The sequence below is a fragment of the Borostomias antarcticus genome, assembly GCF_949987555.1.
Source record: "Borostomias antarcticus genome assembly, chromosome: 37".
Taxonomy (NCBI): domain Eukaryota; kingdom Metazoa; phylum Chordata; class Actinopteri; order Stomiiformes; family Stomiidae; genus Borostomias; species Borostomias antarcticus.
In genome coordinates this window covers 812022-832021 of record NC_140270.1, presented here as the reverse complement: position 1 = coordinate 832021, position 20000 = coordinate 812022, and the positions used below count along the sequence as shown (strand labels likewise).

The 20000-nt window shown below is 49.1% G+C and overlaps 1 protein-coding gene across 1 annotated transcript in view; it reads right to left on the bottom strand.

Annotated features, from left to right (window-relative positions):
- The window catches only part of ank2b (ankyrin 2b, neuronal), a gene marked incomplete at its 3' end in the record, with an annotated part of 74826 nt that extends 55774 nt beyond the window's left edge, over positions 1–19052 (bottom strand). The window contains 7 exon segments of the mRNA XM_084461158.1: positions 1075–1083; positions 2056–2079; positions 4222–4407; positions 4882–4980; positions 6323–6421; positions 8222–8320; positions 18954–19052. Coding sequence (XP_084317284.1) covers positions 1075–1083; positions 2056–2079; positions 4222–4407; positions 4882–4959 — 297 coding nt within the window. The 5' untranslated portion in view covers positions 4960–4980; positions 6323–6421; positions 8222–8320; positions 18954–19052.
- Positions 19053–20000: the final 948 nt, after the last annotated feature.

Here is a 20000-nt window from a genome sequence, read left to right as displayed (position 1 = left end):
GAGAGAGAGAGAGAGAAAGAGAGAGAGAGAGAGAGAGAGAGGGAGAGAGAGAGAGAGAGAGAAGAGAGAGAGAGAGGGAGAGAGAGAGAGAGAGAGAGAGAGAAGAGAGAGAGAGAGGGGAGAGAGAGAGAGAGAGAGAGAGAGAGAGAAAGAGAGAGAGACAGAGAGAGAGAGAGAGAGAGAGAGACAGAGAGAGAGAGAAAAGAGAGAAGAAGAGAGAGAGGTTAGATCCAAGCCCCAATCGCGGCGTCAAGGTATGACCCTTCAACTTTGACCTTGCCTCCACCATCCCAGCATGCAGCAGTCGCATTAAGCACCACGGGTCAACAGAACAGAAAGGGAGAGAGAACGGAAAAGACAGGACGTTGAAAACATCGATGTTCCAAACTCAGGAAACAGAGGAGAAAGAAACCTTGAAATCCAGTTTCAGAAAAGAACGTTCCAGAAACCCAGGACTTTTAGTTAGAAACATACTCATACACACACACATAGACACACGCACACACACACACACACACACACACACACACACACACACACACACACACACACACACACACACACACACGCACACAGATATCCATGCAACTGGTTATCCCACAGTCCCAAAAGAAATAACCATTTCAGCAGACGAAGATATATTAATAAAAAATAAGATTAACTAAAGAAAACGTGGACAGACGTACAGTACACACAGATCTGTTAGTGATATCCACATAAAACAGTAAACATATTTACAAAAGAATCAATGTTGTATTAGGTGGCTATACAATACATTATTTACAAAACATGGAAAAAGACCTCAAATCATAAAGAATTCATATACAGCAACCAGGACTGTACTTTTTGTCAACACCAAAGTGCACTATGTTTACTGTACGGTACGTCATATGGAATGTTCCGGAAAGCGTGTTTACTGAAAACTTGAGATTCAATTCACTTCCATCTCAGAGTTGGAGTTTTTACTAAACCTGCCTTCTGGAACATTCCTCATATCAGTCCTCATGTTAGGACTGTGTGAGCAGTCAAGAGATTTGCAGAGCAGTTTGGGAGTACGTGAAAGTCTTGCCTTACCTTTCCGTTCTGAAAGTCACGGTCCGATTTAATGTGAAAACATTATTTTACAAAAGTGTGAAGAATACAGTGGCTACGTGATGAATCCAAAAGTACACATTCAAAGCTTTGAATAATGATGCAACTCAAAGTAGTTTGGATGCGATAACATGCTAAATATAGCGCATTTTATCCACAAAAAAATATCTGCAAAGCAGCTGCATATGTTTAACTTGATATACTATCCTGCTATTCTACTGGGGAATAGTATTATAGTTTTCCTATAATATATGATATGTAATGATGTATACTTAACATATTCAATGATGTGTAAACTCTTCAGAAATCATCAATCAGAAATACTAATCAATCATCAATCAGAAATATTAATATTGTTTTATGCTAAGTTGACTTGTTAATGTAGTTCATAGTGCATCCATATGGACAGCATGCAAAATTGACAGATCATGACAACAAAACCATTGTGCATTAAATGTCATATTCCTGTGTGTATAATGACAGATAGACATGCATGTATCAGGATGTGTGTTGATGTGTTGTCAGGCAAATATGATATTCTGTTACTAGTCTGGCTTATCAACAGATCATGCTGCATGATGACACGGTCAAATCAGAAACGGAAACATAATTCTCAGCTGAGCAAAGCATATTCAATCGATAAAACTCCAGAAATGAATAAATGAGTAAAAGCTGAACCAGACGAAAAAATGTCAAAAGGGTTAGCAAGCAAAGCACTAATGGAAACAAAAAGTCAAATGTTTGAGGCGCTTTTAAAAAGCCTGGCGAACTTGAGTCAGCCGTGAATGTTTACAAGGCTGGGCTAAATAAACACAACAACAACGACAACAAAACCGTGAGGACACAGGGGCTACCCATCATGCAGTGCTCTGGAAGTGAAGAACAAGTGTGGGGAACGGACCGGCGAGACGTAAATAAAAGGATGTTATGGTGAAGGTGTGGCGGAGCGTCGTGAGTGAATACCTCAGTGGTTCTATTGACCATCATCTGAAGCAGTAGCAAGTCGGGGAGGGAAAGATTCTTTAGTTACTTTAAGCACACAGTTACACAGGGCTCATGCTATAGCTGGCCAGAAAGATACTGTAGGACACCCTGTCGGCAACGTGGCTAGAGTGGTACCATTCTCCTCAGAATACTTTTAAACTATTTTAAATTTTGATCTTTATCGATTATACTTTACTATATTCTTAGACTTATACTTATACAATACTCTACACGGCATTTCAAGTTCCCAGGTACTACGAAATAGGATTGGGCTCGGACATTGCAACACGAGGGTGAAGCACGGCGGCCATTTTGCTCCACGAGGCTAATTTCCCAGGAGAGTTTCCTGTTTGATAGTCCTATAATTCTCTCTGATATCGGAGTCGGCCTCAATGGCTGTGATGTCCAGACTATTTCAGGGAATTGTCAGAGGACCGTCCACTAGAGGTATTCGGTGAGAACGTAAGATGTGCCCGAGTGCTCAAGACTTGTGTGTGTGTGTGTGTGTGTGTGTGTGTGTGTGTGTGTGTGTATGTGTGTGTGTGTGTGTGTGTGGGTGGGTGGGTGGGTGAGTGTGCGTACATGCGTGCATGTGTGTGTGTTTGTGTGTGTGTGTGTGTGTGTGTGTGTGTATGTGTGTGTGTGTGTGTGTGTGTTGGTGAGGGGGTGAGTGTGCGTACATGCGTGCGTGTGTGTGTGTTTGTGTGTGTGTGTGCGTGCGTGTGTGTGTGTGTGTGTGTGTGTGTGTGTGTGTGTGCGAGCATGCCACACATCCTGTCCACTCTCCATCTAGGTCTTATGACTCACGGTGAAGAGAACTACATTCAGAACAAGTGAGCCAGAAACACCTGCTCATGCTCATACTCTCAGTCCACTGTACATGTACAGTACATCCCGTCATATGACCACATACAGTAGCCCCCTCGCAGTGAAACAAGGAAGACTACATTACGTTCTCTCCTTGTTTGGAACACGTTTGGAACACGTTCTCCGTAGGGGTGTGAAGTGCTTTTCGTTAAATGAAAAAGGTGTGTAGTGCTTCACTCTAGCCACGCCCCTGACCCCCCCCCCCCCCCCCCCCCCCCCCGCCCCCCCCAACCCGCCCTCCACCCTGGCTGAGCCTCAGAAGTCTGTCCTTAAATACGTCCATGTCCAACCTCCCTGCGTCCCAGAGAGCACTGGAGGAGGGGGACGCAGCGGGACCACGGCTGTCCCCGTCTCCTCCAGCGTCTTCCGGGGACGAGGTCGGAGAGGACAGGCTGAGGTTCAGCCCAACCCCCCCCGGGGGGGGGGGGGGGGCGCGGATGATCATGCATGCGACCCCCCCTAGCCTCCCTGACCCCCCCAACACACTCCATACGACCTTGCGGGGACACCGGCGCGCTCCATGCAAGAGGACCGAGGCGCTACGCTCAAACACCGCGGGATAGCAAGTAATGGGGGGGGGGTGGGCGTGCGAGGGCAGATAAGGCAGGTAAACAGCAGAGAGAGAGGAAGAGAGAGAGAGACCCAGTTAGTGGCAGGACCGGGGAACAGGTGGCAGTCACACAGACACTGAGGGAGGAAGAGAGAAGGAGAGAGAGAAAGAGAGAGGCACAGACAGACAGATGGACACACAACAACGACAGACAGCTGGTACAGTAGGGTAATATCAACACAAGGACCAATGGATGGGCTACACGCTAATATCGATCGATCAGAATAGGGCTGCAAAATTCTGGGAATACTCACAAACTTCCCAGATTTAATAGGAATGTATTGGAAGTAATGGGAATAAACTGGACATTTATGGAAATTATCGTGAATAAGTTCTGTTTTCCGATGTATTCCTGTTAATTCCCATTCATTTCCATGAATTCCCATAAATGCCCATTAAATCCCACAAATTCTCATTAATTCACATAAATTCCCGTTAATTCCCGTAGGAAGTTTGTGAACATTCCGGAAGTTTGCAACTGTAAAAACTATTATCACTCAGTTCATCGTAAGAGTAGCTTTTCACCCACAAAAACATTCACACAAACAGCAGTGGATTCTCCTCCAGGTAGAAACACAACACGACGCCGGGGTCACTGACACGGCATGCATCGCTGACCTCGCCGAGTGACCTTTCACCCCCCCCCCCGCCCCACCCACGGCGCGTACCTTGGACTGGACGTCGGCGTTGTGGTCGTTCTGGAGCAGCAGGGCGGCCGACTTGGTGTCGTCCTTGCGGGCGGCGATGTGCAGCGCGGGGAGGCGCACCTTGCCCTTGGTGTCGTTCTCCAGCAGGATGGACACCACCTGGTTGTGGCCCTGCTGGAGGGCGATAGCCAGGGGGGTGAAGCCGTCCTGGGGGGGGGGGGGGGCAGGGCCGGGGTCGGGGGGGGGGGGGGGGGGGGGGGGGGGGGGGGGAAGCATGACAAAGAACGTTAACGATCAACAGCACTGTCCTCCAGTGAAGCAAATGGTAAATGGACTGCACTTATATAGCGCTTTTCCACCTTAGCGGCACTCAAAGCGCTTTACAATCGCCTCTCATTCACCCATACACACACACATTCACACACCAATGGCGGCAGCTGCTAGCTGGGTTAGGTGTCTTGTTCAAGGACACTTCGACATGTGTACAGTCGGAGCTGGGATTCGAACCGCTGACCCTTCGATCACTGAACGACCCGCTCTACTAACTGAGCTACAGCCGCCCCCAAGGAACAACAAGGAAGTACAAGGAATGTACTTATGGACTCTCTCTGGACCCGCCCTCTCTCTCTCTCTCTCTCTCTCTCTCTCTCTCACACACACACACACACACGGGTTCCTCACCTCCGTAGCAGTGCTCTGGTTGCCTCCGTTCTCCAGCAGGTACCGGACCACGTCCATGTGGTTCTCCTGGGCCGCCATGTACAGCGGGGTGAAGCCATTCTGGAGAACCCGCAGAAACAGGACAACAGAACATTACATCACAGTCATTTAGCAGATGTGTAAATGAAACATCTTACTTGGTTTAGTTTAGATTTCAAAGAACACGTTGAGTGGTCGGTCAAGCTGGTTTCAAACAAAGACAATAGTTTATTCTATGTTACGATTTGCAAATTCGGACTCGAGCACAGGAAGTGAATCCGGGTGAGTCACTGGAGAATGAAAACGATAGTTTATAACGTGAAAAAGGAAGTGACATAGTTTCAGGATGAAGAGGACAGGGAAGTGATGTCACACAGGAAGAATTTGTAGTTTTAACAGACTGATTCTAGAGGAACGAACTACAAAGTTAGAACAACAGTCAAGTAGGAAAACAAAACACTTTGGTGAGACTTGAATTTCATTCACAGATGCGACTTACAATAATAGCATTTAACGTAGGAAGTCAGTGTACTACTACACGCAGACAGAACCCACAATGCACCTCCTTTCTACGGTTAATCAACTCATGTAGTTTTACCCTGCTCTTGTGCATGTCTTGACTCTAAAGGTCAAAACCTATTTTCGGCGTTATCATCCGCATAGGCTAGCATGTGGCAAGGATGAGTTGAGTAATATTGCACCATATTCATTGCGCCAGATCACTGCAGCATATTATGATTTATGTCACCAGGCCTAACCGTCCCAAGATGGGTGCAAACTAGGATGGCCAATTAGAAGTTGTGACTGGTAAGACTGACCAATGAGAGATGCAGGCCTGCTGGCCGAACCTTATTGTGACAGTTGGAATGTGAATCCCACGTCTTAAAAGTGGATAAACGGATGTGTGTTCGCAGTTGTTGTTGATAATTAATGAATAAACTCTGCATGAAAAGCAATAAACCTGGATTAACGTTCTCTCGTCTGACATCCTCTTTATTTAAGGACCGTAAAATACAGTAAGATAATCTCTCCTATGAATAATTATTATGTAATATGTATAAGCTATGATTTCATCACAAATGGTAAATGGACTGCACTTATATAGCGCTTTTCCACCTTAGCGGCACTCAAAGCACTTTACAATGGCCTCTCATTCACCCATTCACACACCAATGGCCGTAGCTGCCATGCAAGGTGCTAACCTGCTCATTGGGAGCAATTTGGGGTTAGATGTCTTGCTCAAGGACACTTCGACATGTGGACAGTCGGAGCTGGAATACGAACCACTGACCCTTCGATCGCTGAACGACCCGCTCTACCAACTGAGCTACAGCCGCCCACAACCCTGATAACATCACAAACGTCATGTGATATGTGATGAGGCGTGGTGGCGTTGGTGAGGCCGCGGTGTTTCCTGCTCTACCTGAGACTGGGAGTTGATGTCCGCCCCTCGTTTGACCAGGATCTTCACCACGTCCGCCTGGCCGGCCAGCGAGGCGATGTGGAGGGCTGTGTTCCCTTTCTGGAAACAAACAAACAAACACACAAACAAACAAATAAACGTGAAACACAAGAACAAACAAATGAAAACACACACACACATACACACACACAAACAAACAAGACACACAAACAAATGAAAACACACACAAGTCACACACACAAACACACACACACTCACGCACACACAAACACACACACACATCACACACACACAAACGACCACACATACATCACACACACACACAAACACACACACACACACACACACAAACACACACACACACACACACATCACACACACACAAACGACCACACATACATCACACACACACACAAACACACACACACACACACACACACACACACAAACACACACACACACACATCACACACACACACACACACACACACACACAATCATCAGTTACTTGTCTATCATTTCCCTAATTGACATTCCCTGTGTAATTACTGAATCTCTCTTCCCCATCAGTGCCAAGACATTCATTTCCGTCTCCTCCTCATCCCGATTCCAATCCTTCCTCATTAATTCTCCTGATATTTTGAGACGCAGGCCCAACAGGCAATCCTGGAGACACCCCTGGGGGGTCCTTGCTGAGTAGCACTCCTAATGGAGCCTTGATACCAAGATAATGGTGAGTTATAACTGCACACAGAATCAGTTTAATCAGGGCAGGGGAATTAAAACATTAATACTCTAAAGTGTGAAGTCCTGTATTTTTTTATGGGGTGATATTTTGTCAAATATATATTTCAGGTTATAAGTTAGGCAATTAGCAGACATTCATACAGAATGACTACAGTTCAAGTAACTGTGAAGTACTGGTTGAAAAGGCATTTTCAAGTTTCTAAACCATGAATGGAGGGTACCAAGGTGCTGTTTTAGCCATTAACACACCGATACATGAGTGCATAAGTATTTTACCATACGTGCCAACTTCAGAAAGACATCTGACCTCTCAACAAGTAGTTTAAAATGAAATACAACCTCTCTAGTTAGAATGCCCAGCATGACTAGGATGGTTCTGGGACCAAGCCTCCATGTTTCCTGTATGTATCACTTTATGTATCACTGTATGTATCACTTTGCCTGTCCTGAAGTGCTCTGGAGCCCAGACTGAGCGCAGCGCTAATGTGACATGGACTAACTACAGCGTAGCAGCATGCGTAGGGTTACAGTGGTCATGGGGTAGTGACATGGCCGTCCGCCCAGGGATATGGTGAGGAGAGAGTATTATACTCACAGAGGAAAGGTTAACTGTCAGGCCACGTTAGGTCAATGGTGGGGGAAACTCAAAACCTATTAACCCTGCTTGTGACTCGTGCTAATAAACATGAATAGACATTTTATTCAGGCCAAATAACCAAATTAGATGTTCCATGCCAAACCAAAACAAGCTTATCGCAAACTCTTCAAACTATGGAAGTTATACCATTAGCCAAAAAAAGCTTTGATTGATTGATTGATTGATTGATTGATTGATTGATTGATTGATTGATTGATTAGCCACTTCAGCAAAATTGCTAATGTCTACATAGCCTACTTCTGTCTACTGCCGAATATCAGAACAGTATCTGTTTTGTGTCCCAAATAATTGAATGTTCAGCAGTATTCCACCTTCCTTTCCTCCAGTTAACCTTGCAGCCAGGTAAGCTGAATGGAGTTCAACATAAACTATGTAAGCTAGGCTAATCAGGTATGCTGAATGGAGCTAAACATAAACTATGCTAAGCTAGGCTAATCAGCTATGCTAAAAGGAGGTCAACATAAACTATGCTAAGCTAGGCTATCGTTACCCACCTTGGTGGCGGAGTCGACGGCGGCGCCTCTGTCCAGCAGCTCCTGGACCAGCTCCACGTGGCCCTCCTTGGCGGCCAGGTGCAGCGCGTTAAGACCATTCTAGACGGGAAGAGAAGAGGGACATAAGAAGGTCAGCTTCAAAACTCCAAAAAACGCTAATCCGTTAAGCACAAAATGGAGGATAGAGAGCCAAAAGATAGGGGGATTGAGAAAGAGGGGTCCCAGATAGATACCTCCTGGTCCATCATCCAACAGGACCCCTTATCGTCTTCCTCGAACCATCTCTTTTAGCTTTGAAACACTCCTCTCTCTGCTCTCTCTCCCCCGTGAGGGAGGGACAGACTTAAATATCAAAGTTTGCTGGAGGTCATTATAACCGCCCTGTCACTCTGTAGTGGAGTAAGGCCAGCCCTGGAGGGTTGATATTAATAAAGTATCTCTCTATGTGTGTGTGTGTGTGTGTGTGTGTGTGTATCTTGTTTAACGATTGCTGCCAATAGTTCTCTTGCTTGAATACAACTGTTCACAGAACAGCATAATTAGGAGCCATGTCATACTCGTGACCCGTCAGCATTGGTTCACACATTAACACCTGACCCTAGATCAGCCCGCCAAGTCCAAGACAGATATCAACTTCCCAGATATTTGATTTAATTTCCCCAAAGAAGAGTGGTTTCCCCCGAAAGTGCCAGTACTAACCTAATAAGAAGAGTGAGGCTTAGCCCCTGTGTTGTTGCCATAAATAGATGGTGAAAGCCGTAGGACATAATTGAAGATTACATTTCAATATCACTCTAGAGGGATTAACTCAGAGATTAAGGAATCCAGACGCTTGCCAGTTTCCAAAATACCAGACAGGACAAATGGACCACGGTATTTCATTATCCATCAATCTGCATGGACACTGCAGTATGGAAACTGAAGGATGGACACTGCAGTATGGACACTCTGCAGGATGGACACTCTGCAGGATGGACACTGCAGTATGGACACGCTGCAGTATGGACACTCTGCAGTATGGACACTGCAGGATGGACACTCTGCATGGACACTCTGCAGGATGGACACTCTGCAGGATGGACACTCTGCAGGATGGACACTCTGCAGGATGGACACTCAGCAGGATGGACACTCAGCAGGATGGACACTACTCACTAACGCTCTCCCGGTCAACGTGCTTCAAAATGTCTCCAGGGAGTGCATCACTCTCAACTTTGACATGTTGGTGAAAAAATCCTGTCATAAAATTCCCTAAATTAATTTTGGGATTCATATGTTTTATCCGACCCTGTAAAGTTCACGGAGGGACAAGTGGGGGTGCAAACTCACAAACATGTCCTTAAATTGAGACCTCTCTGGGTAAGTGGTGATCCTGTGAGGCGATATGCGTGTAAGGCTCTATTAATATCCCTGTCTGGATCTTAGTGGGTCATGTGCTGTTGGCAGGGCGCCGAGGGGGAGGGGCTTGATCAGAGCTGAGATGATTGACAGGGCGGACAGGGAGGGGCGGACCCCCAGTGAGGGGGGAGGGGCCAAAGGTCGGGAAATGATCAAGAAGCAAAGGATGATATCTACGATCTGGTCTTACTTCAGGCCTCGAAACCCTGGGGGAACCCCCTACTGGCTTGGTCTGAGGTACTGCGTCTTACTGGGTTTGTACAGCAGGAGCAAAACGCCTGCCTATATCTGTCGCCCCCTCGCCCTCCTCGCCCTCCACTAGTCATCCGGTGGACAGGGATGATTTAGGGCTGTGCTACTCATCCGTTCACCCTCCGTTCACCCAGCACTGACTCAATAACTGAGATCGGGAGAGCGTTAGTCTGCAGTTTCACAGGGGGACGCTCAGTCGGTGTGTGTCCATCCTGCAGAGTGTCCATACTGCAGAGTGTCCATCCTTCATTGTCCATCCTTCAGTGTCCATCCTACAGTGTCCATACTGCAGAGTGTCCATCCTTCATTGTCCAACCTTCAGTGTCCATACTGCAGTGTCCATCCTGGAGAGTATCCATCCTGCAGAGTGTCCATCCTGCAGAGTGTCCATACTGCAGTGTCCATCCTGCAGTGTGTCCATCCTTCAGTGTCCATACTGCAGAGTGTCCATACTGCAGAGTATCCATCCTACAGTATCCATACTGCAGAGTGTCCATACTGCAGAGTGTCCATCCTGCAGAGTGTCCATCGTGCAGAGTGTCCATCCTGCAGTGTCCATATTACAGAGTATCCATACTGCAGTGTCCATACTGCAGAGTATCCATACTGCAGAGTGTCCATACTGCAGAGTGTCCATCCTGCAGTGTCCATACTACAGTGTCCATCCTGCAGTGTGTCCATCCTTCAGTGTCCACACCCCAGTGTCCATCCTACAGAGTGTCCATACTGCAGTGTCCATACTGCAGAGTGTCCATCCTACAGAGTATCCATACTGCAGAGTATCCATACTGCAGAGTGTCCATACTGCAGAGTATCCATCCTACAGAGTGTCCATCCTGCAGAGTGTCCATCCTGCAGAGTGTCCATCCTGCAGAGTGTCCATCCTGCAGTGTGTCCATCCTACAGTGTCCATCCTACAGAGTGTCCATCCTGCAGTGTGTCCATCCTACAGAGTGTCCATCCTGCAGAGTGTCCATCCTGCAGTGTCCATACTACAGAGTGTCCATCCTTCAGTGTGTCCATCCTGCAGTGTCCATACTGCAGAGTGTCCATCCTTCAGTGTCCATACTGCAGAGTGTCCATCCTGCAGAGTGTCCATCCTACAGTGTCCATCCTACAGAGTATCCATACTGCAGTGTCCATCCTGCAGAGTGTCCATACTGCAGAGTGTCCATCCTACAGAGTGTCCATACTGCAGAGTATCCATACTGCAGAGTATCCATACTGCAGAGTGTCCGTCCTACAGAGTGTCCATACTACAGTGTCCATACTACAGAGTGTCCATCCTACAGAGTGTCCATACTGCAGAGTATCCATACTGGAGAGTGTCCATACTGCAGAGTGTCCATCCTACAGAGTGTCCATCCTGCTGAGTGTCCATCCTACAGAGTGTCCATCCTACAGAGTGTCCATACTACAGAGTGTCCATACTACAGAGTGTCCATACTGCAGAGTGTCCATACTGCAGAGTATCCATACTGCAGTGTCCATACTGAAGAGTATCCATACTGCAGAGTGTCCATCCTGCAGTGTGTCCATCCTTCAGTGTCCATCCTGCAGAGTGTCCATCCTTCATTGTCCATCCTTCAGTGTCCATCCTTCAGTGTCCATACTGCAGAGTGTCCATCCTTCAGTGTCCATCCTGCAGTATGTCCATCCTTCATTGTCCATCCTTCATTGTCCATCCTTCAGTGTCCATCCTTCAGTGTCCATACTGCAGAGTGTCCATCCTTCAGTGTCCATCCTACAGAGTGTCCATACTACAGAGTATCCATACTACAGAGTGTCCATCCTACAGAGTATCCATACTGTGTGGCTCCGTGTTACACCACACTGGCAGTGACAAGGAACAGAATCGAATGCTACAGTTTCTATTCACCCTGAAGGATTTTTCTCTGTTAAAAACACGCCTTTCACACAAGTACAATCTTTACTTGAGGGTTGAATAGTGAGTATTAATATGTTTCAAATCAAAACATTCTGCCCTACCACCTTCTTAATGTCAACGTGAATGTGTGCTCTGTATAGCGGCTGTCTTATATAAGGAGCTCGAACCCGGTCCCTCTCCAGGGGGGGTCTGGTTCTGAGACAGCGGGGGTCGAACCCGGTCCCTCTCCAGGGGGGGTCTGGTTCTGAGACAGCGGGGGGCCTCGAACCCAGTCCCTCCAGGGGGGGTCTGGTTCTGAGACAGCGGGGGGCCGCAGCGGCAGACACCGCCCAAACCCGGTCCGTCTCCAGGGGGGGTCTGGTTCTGAGACAGCGGGGGGCCACAGCGGCAGACACCCCCCACCAAGAGGAAGAGGAAAAGCACACTTCTTTTATGTGTCTCCGGCTCCGGAGTGAATGGCTGCTTCTGTCGTTCCACCCCGAAGATGACGGGAGAGAGGGGGATGGAGGGAGGGATGGAGGGAGGGAGAGAGGGATGGAGGGGGGAGGGATGGAGGGAGAGAGAGAGGGAGGGAGGGAGGGAGGGAGGGAGAGAGGGAGGGAGGGAGAGAGGGAGGGATGCAGGGAGGGATGGAGGGAGAGGGGGATGGAGGGAGAGAGGGAGAGAGGGGTGGAGGGAGAGAGGGATGGAGGGAGAGAGGGATGGAGGGAGAGGGGGATGGAGGGAGGGATGGATGGAGGGAGAGAGGGAGGGAGGGGGATGGAGAGAGAGAGGGGTGGAGGGAGAGAGGGATGGAGGGAGGGAGGGATGGAGGGAGAGAGGGAGGGAGGGGGATGGAGAGAGAGAGGGATGGAGGGAGAGAGGGGGATGGAGGGAGAGAGAGAGGGAGGGAGAGAGAGAGGGAGGGAGGGAGGGGGATGGAGAGAGAGAGAGAGGGAGAGAGAGAGAGATGGAGGGAGGGAGAGAGGGATGGAGGGAGAGAGGGAGAGAGGGAGGGAGGGAGGGATGGAGGGAGAGAGGGAGAGAGGGAGGGAGGGAGGAAGGGAGGGGAGGAGCAATCTGTGCTCACACCCCCGCTCTTCGCGGTCCTGGAATGGCCTTCAACCAGACACCTACACACAGACACACACACACACACACACACACACACACACAGACACTGCACACCATCCACTCTCACCTCCTCAATCTCTCTCTCACACACACACACACACACACACACACACACACACACACACACACACACACACACAAACACACACAAACACACACACACATCGCCTCAGGCTGTCAGTCCCCATGCATCCATCACTGCTCACCGTCCCATAGTACACACACACACACACACACACACACACACACACACACACACACACACACCCAGCGGTCTCCCAGCGCTGCTCCCTGCTCTCAACCTGAGTCACCGGACGCCATCGCTCACCGGCGCCTGTAATCAGACACCATTACGTTTATTACCGGCTTCACCTCAGTTTGTTATTGTTATGCAACCCGGCTGTAATGAACCGCTCATTTTAAGGCGGCATTTCACTGCCTGGTTGAAGTGACCCAATTCTGTTTTTTTGCTCATATGTGGCGCGTATCCGATGTGTATTACGCACGTGTAAGCAGGAAAAAATCACATCGAATCAGATATTCTCAATCCTCAATCATACGTGGAAATAAATCAGATATGAATCAGACATCGGCTAATGCGACTGTCGTCTAAGCGGACAGAATGGAATATTCTGTCATTGCGATTCGCACGTCATTGAAACCGGACGTGTTCTGAGTTAGCGATGAAAAGCGTCTTGTTTATTAATCTACTTTCGTCAAATATATCCGTTGGAAAACCGATTTTTTTATCCAGGCGTCTTAGTTTTAACAGTATAATTGTGACTGAACATGTTTTGTTTGCTAGTAGGTGGTATTCATTCTGTTCACAACAACGCGATGGGCAGCCAGGCGAAATAGCTTCAGGGGACCTGGTCCCAGGCGAGTTGGACAGCTGTCCACCCAGAGACGGGGTCTCTCGCTGCGGCGTGAAGTTCCTGCCGAGCTCGGGGGGCTCACAGGCCAGTGCGGAGATCTATTACCAGTAGGCTAATTATAGTGGAATTGCTGAATGACAGTTTATCATTTCATCTTCATGCCTTCACAACATCTGACAGAAGCGTGGCTGCCAATCAGCGCCTACGGCCCCTCCGACCACCACCAACATTCACACGTTGCATGTCTTTATGATGGTGGGGGGAGCCGGAGTACCTGGAGGGAACCCACGCAGGCACGGGGAGAACATGCAAACTCCACACAGAGAGGACCTGGAACGACCGGGATTCGAACCCAGGACCTTCTTGCTGTGAGGCGACCATGAGCCACCGTGCTGCACAAATGAGAGTGAAAGGGAGTGTCTGATACAACATGTACTCAGGGCAGAGATGAGGCGATCGCCATGTGGAGATCAGGACACAGCTGTGACCTTAATAGCAGCAATTTGACACACAGTACATCAGTACTGCCATTTTAAGTGCACTGCATTAATACTTAATGGAGGCCATTTTGATTCACTCCGTTGAGGCACATAATGTACCGTCAAACTCAACGTGTAGCAGAACTTTTCCGACGGGATTCCCAACTGGTAACCTGGAATAAAGGGCATTTCCACAAGGGGTGGTTGCTAATAGCTAGCTTCAACTGACACCATGACACAGTCTGAACGAACACTCCATCAAATTAACGAGTTCACAACGGACCACCAACGGGCGCTCAGGCCCTGCGCGGATCCATACTGGTGTTGGGGGACGCGTTTAGGACCGGTAAGGGCTGGATTGATAGTGGTGCGTGTTGAGGGAGGGGACGGCGTTGAGGTATCAATCACCGACAGGCACCGAGGGAGACGGTGTGGCGGGTGCGTCGCTCTAAAACCCCGACTGTTCGTGTTAGCGCCGCGCTAGCTCGTGGAGCGCTTTACGATGCTGTGGAGGTTACTGTATGTTTCAAAGCTTCTAATGGATATTTATTTGTCATGGGACACTTTTTAATTTCCTCCCCCCGCTCACATAGACCTCTCAGACCGGACAGTGACAAATTAGCAATGTCACAGTTAGCGTCACATGATGAAACCTTGGTATTCCTCCCCGGGTTCATACCAGCAGGGTAACTGTGTGTGTGTGTGTGTGTGTGTGTGTGTGTGTGTCTCAGGGGACTGGCCAGGGAGACAGCTCAAGGTCATAGGGAGCGGCTCGTCAGATTTATTCAGTCCCAGGGGAGAACACTGTAACTCAAGGACAGGATGTAGTCAGCTACCGTAGCGGGGCGGCTGTAGCTCAGGAGGTAGAGCGGGTCGTCCAACGATCGCAGGGTCGGCGGTTCGAATCCCGCCTCCTCCTGTCCACATGTCCAAGTGTCCTCGGGCAAAGACACTGAACCCCAAATTGCTCCTAATGAGCAGGCTAGCACCTTGCATGGCAGCTGCCGCCATTGGCGTGTGAATGAGAGGCCTTCATTGTAAAGCGCTTTGGATAAATGCAGTCCGTTTACCATTTGTAGTGCACCTTTAAAGTTATTGACTATTTAGGGGCACTTCAAAGTGACAACTTCTGAATTAATTTCCTGTTGTGGATGCACTGGAATACAGAAATATAGACATTATATTCCCGACTGACTCGACCCGGCAGCTCATAACATTCACTATGACAGAACCAGCATATCTAAATGTTAATTCCTTGCAGAGTTACGATGGCTGGTTGATAGGACGACTGAAATAGATTTCTTGTCTGCGGAACGTCATGCAAATCTCAAAGCCGATACATCTCACTCAAGTATTACAGTAGATAACACCTTGAGATTGCGATACTTCGCTACGGTAACTGGCACCTGATCACTAGGCCATCAGAACACACACAAGCGCACGTCAATCCGATGATCCGACCTGTCACACACACTATTAGACCTGCGAACCTACATGGTATGTCACGTTAGTGACTCCTCCCCTTCTCTTGACAGACTGACATGACCTGCACACACACACACACACACAGATGAAGAAGAGCGACAGTGATCTGGGCAGCGTGTCTAGTTCCAGATCTAGGGATGTCAGATAGGGAAGCTAGTCCGTCTCCTCGGCAGTCTGAGAGACAAGGAAGATAAGGAATAAGAATAAGAATTAGACGGGGAATCAGCGTTGATAGCGGAAGGACTGAGAGCTCGGCTATATCTGAGTCTGCCATCTGTGAATCACTGAGCTGTGCACAGTCTGCACAGTCTGTTCAGCTCAGATCAAAGCATGTATTCAGATATGAGAGAAGAGAGAGAGAGAGAGAGAGAGAGAGAGAGAGAGAGAGAGAGGGAGAGAGAGAGGCGGGGGTGGAGGGATAGAGCCCCTCAACTATCTACTTTAATGTCCCCCTACTTAAATCGGACTCTGGATGAATACGGGGAAAGTTCTATGACTCGGTCCAGAACTTGCATAACGTGCGACAGACCCCATTAGGGTTCCACCACTGGGAGGGCAGTGTGCGTGTGTGTGTGTGTGGGTGTGTGTGTGTGTGTGTGTGTAGGACAGCTACTCCCAAAGCCCCCCACCCAAGGTCCATGTGACTGTTGTTTATCAGGTTGTTGCTGGGGCTAGTCTATTTAGAGCCCGCCCCCCCCCCCCCCCACACACACACACACGCACACACACACACACACACACACACACTCTGCCCTCCCAGCAGCGGGACGCTAATGCGCTCTGAGACCCCATTACATAACTAGATAATTTAAAAAAACAACGTCTGTCTCCCAAATGAAGAGCCAGCCTCTCGTCCTCCGGTCTAAACAAGCCTGAGGAGCGGACGGGTTCGAGAGGGACGACGCGACCGGGACAGGGGGACAGGGACACGCTCTGGACAGGGGACAGGGACACGCTCTGGACGGGGGGACAGAGACACGCTCTGGACGGGGGGACAGGGACACGCTCTGGACGGGGGGACAGGGACACGCTCTGGACAGGGGGACAGGGACACTCCACATGTCATATGGACACGCCACATCCACATCATGGCCGCCGTCGTCCACCTACACCACAACGAACAATGCAGTTGTTCAGCTTAAACGAGCTCCACAGACATCGTCTCTCACAGGGACATTAAGAGATGGGAGGGGAGGGGTTTAATTAGGGATGGAGAGAGAGAGAGAGAGAGAGAGAGAGAGAGAGAGGGAGAGGCGAGAGAGAGAGAGGGAGAGGAGAGAGAGAGAGAGAGAGAGAGAGAGAGAGGGAGAGAGAGAGAGAGAGAGAGAGAGAGAGAGGGAGAGGAGAGAGAGAGAGAGAGAGAGAGAGAGAGAGAGAGAGAGAGAGGGGGGAGAGAGAGAGAGAGAGGGGGAGAGAGAGAGAGGGAGAGAGAGAGAGGGAGAGAGAGAGAGAGAGAGAGCGGGAGAGAGAGAGGGAGAGAGAGAGAGAGAGAGAGAGAGAGGCGAGAGAGAGAGAGAGAGAGAGAAACTATCGACCCTGCTCACCGATCCATAGCTCCTGGTTCTGCCGCCGGCTCCTCTATTTAATAAAATGCCGTATGCCTGCGCGAGGCCCCAGAGGACCATGGGAGATGTAGTATCTGAGTCAGCACCGGCCTGCTTTCAGATGCGCTTTTCAAAATGGTGGCCTCGTTTCTATACGGTGCATTCGGGTCACAGGCGCACACACGCACACATACACACACACGCACACACACACACTCTCTAGACTAACCTACATGAACATGTTCAATCACTCAACCGTACCTGAGGGAGAAGAAAAGAGAATTTACAAGCTGCGTCGTGAGTTACGATGATGGAACTGTGTCGTAATCCATCTATTGATCACCAGCCGACCATCAACATTCAGCACCAAAGCCATAACGTTCCTCTCGGACTACAGAAACCTAGGGGGTAGAATAAGACTACGTTTCCCATCCTGTGGCTTGTGATCTTCATCAAAGCCAGAGCTTTGTTATTTCAGCGCTAAAACCTGTGTGGAAGCTGTCAGTGGGGTTACTGTATGTACAGTACAAAGCACCAGGCCCCGGTTGTAAATCAAATCTAATCAAATCAAATCAAACTTTATTTGTATAGTGCATTTCATACACAGAGGCAACACAATGCGCTTTATGCGAATGTCTGTTGAATAATGAATGAGTGACCGAAGCCCTTAACTGCTAATGTGATCAGCCTGACCGCCCACTCACCGACCATCAGGGTGACTCAGGGGGGGACGCCGGCAAATATGTCTTCTAAAGCACACCCAGGTGGTGAAGTATGCGGTGGGGTGGGATGGGGTTTATAAGCAATCACTACTGCCCTTCGCTGGTGTGCAACGGTATTAGATCTCATTCTCCGAACACACGGACACACACACACACGTCACTTATCGAAGAAGCAGCACCACAACATGTGTCCGCATTGTGGAGTAGGGCTCTCAGCAGTCAAAGGTCAAAGTTCAAACAGTAATGGGTTCGCTGACATACAGTGGTGGCCAAAATTATTAGAACCACCTGACAGATCTGAAAGGCATGGGTTCACATTGGTGTTGATGTTCTCAGGAAATATATTGACGCTATGCCAAAGAGATGTTCTGCTGTAATTGCTGTAAAAGGTGGACATACCAAATATTAAAAGTTAAAAGTGGATAAAAACAGACTCACTATATATATTTGTTGTGCTCACAGCAACCATCTGCATGTTTCATGAACTTTATGGAATTAAATCATGTTTCGGAGGCAAAAAAGGTCAATATATTCAGATCCGTCAGATGTTCTAATAATTTTGGCCACGACTGAATGTGTTATCTCCAGAATCTGAGGGGGGCATGTTTTGGTCATGTGGGCGGAATGGACGCTATGTGACACTGCCAAGGAGACGGACAAGCTGGCCGGTCTGAAGGTCACCTCGGTCACTTTAGATGGATTTGACATTTGGACTCCGTGATGGGAGGGAAGGTGAGAGGGTGTGAGAGGTGTGTGTGTGTGTGTGTGTGTGTGCGTGTGTGTGTGTGTGCGTGTGTGTGTGTGTGCGTGTGTGTGTGTGAGAGAGTCACCAGAGAGAGTCAGACCGACACCAGAGACGCAAATCACATGCCTGTGAACTTCTGTGTGGGGTCACTCGAACTGGCACGCTTCTGACTGTGTGTGTGTGTGTGTGTGTGTGTGTGTGTACAGGTGTTTATCAGGGCGTGTCTCGTACCTGATTGCACGTGCTGATATCCACGCCCCCTTTCAGATACTCCAGGACCTTGTCGATGTTTCCCGCCCTCGCCGCTCGCAGGAAGCTGGTGTTGCTGTCCGACTGGAAGAGAAACACAGAGAAACGTTTAGAAGACGGTCGGGAGACGACGTTTGAGCCACGTCAGCGGGCTCAGTTGGGAAAAAACGGGTCGTTTTTCAACCGAGCACAAGTCTGAAATTGGTTTGGGGTGTGAGGCAAGCTACGTAGTTTCCATGACGTTTGGGAGAGATTATACGGTAAACAAACAAACAAACAAACAAATAATCTCACTCTCAATTATTAAACGAAACGTTTTGACAGTTTAACAGAAACTATCCAGTTCATAAGGAAGGAGCTCAAGGCTTGGGGCTCTGCGTGGGCCACAGGGATAGCCTAGCCTATTCACGCGCGAGTTTTGGCACTAAATCGACGCCATATTTCCCCTGTGAGACTCCAGACCGGCGCATTAGTAATCCCTCCACCGGCTCGCTGCGCCACAGACACGCTCCTCTCTGTGTGCCAGAGTCATTAGGACAGTGAATCGTCCTTCTCCCCTCTGACTTTACCATTGAGAGGTACAGCAGGACAGTACCCAAGGACACGTCCCCTTCCTGTGGACGTGGTGTGAGACTAGAACTGGAAATGGACCAAGGCAGCAGGGAGGTAGGAGTGAGTCAGCACTTCTTCCCACCCCGCTGTCTTCTTTGTCCCTCGTCCATGCTAGGGCGGACCGCCAGGGACGCGCAAGCGGTCTCAAATCTGTCCCCCCCCCCCCCCCCCCGCTGTGGTAACCCCTGCTCGGCAACAACCCGCGTTTACGGGAGAAGCCGACCGTGTTAGCGTCGCTGCTAGCTTCATTCGGCGCGGTCGACGGGACCCTGTCTAGAGTAGCCTAGTTGTTGTTGTCGTTGTTGTTGTTGTTGTTACGCCACACTGCAGACAGTGGACACCTGTCCCCTCCACTTCCGCCCTGGGACACTCTCTCCGCAAGCTGCTGTCCACAGGAATGAAGGGACAGCGGAAGAT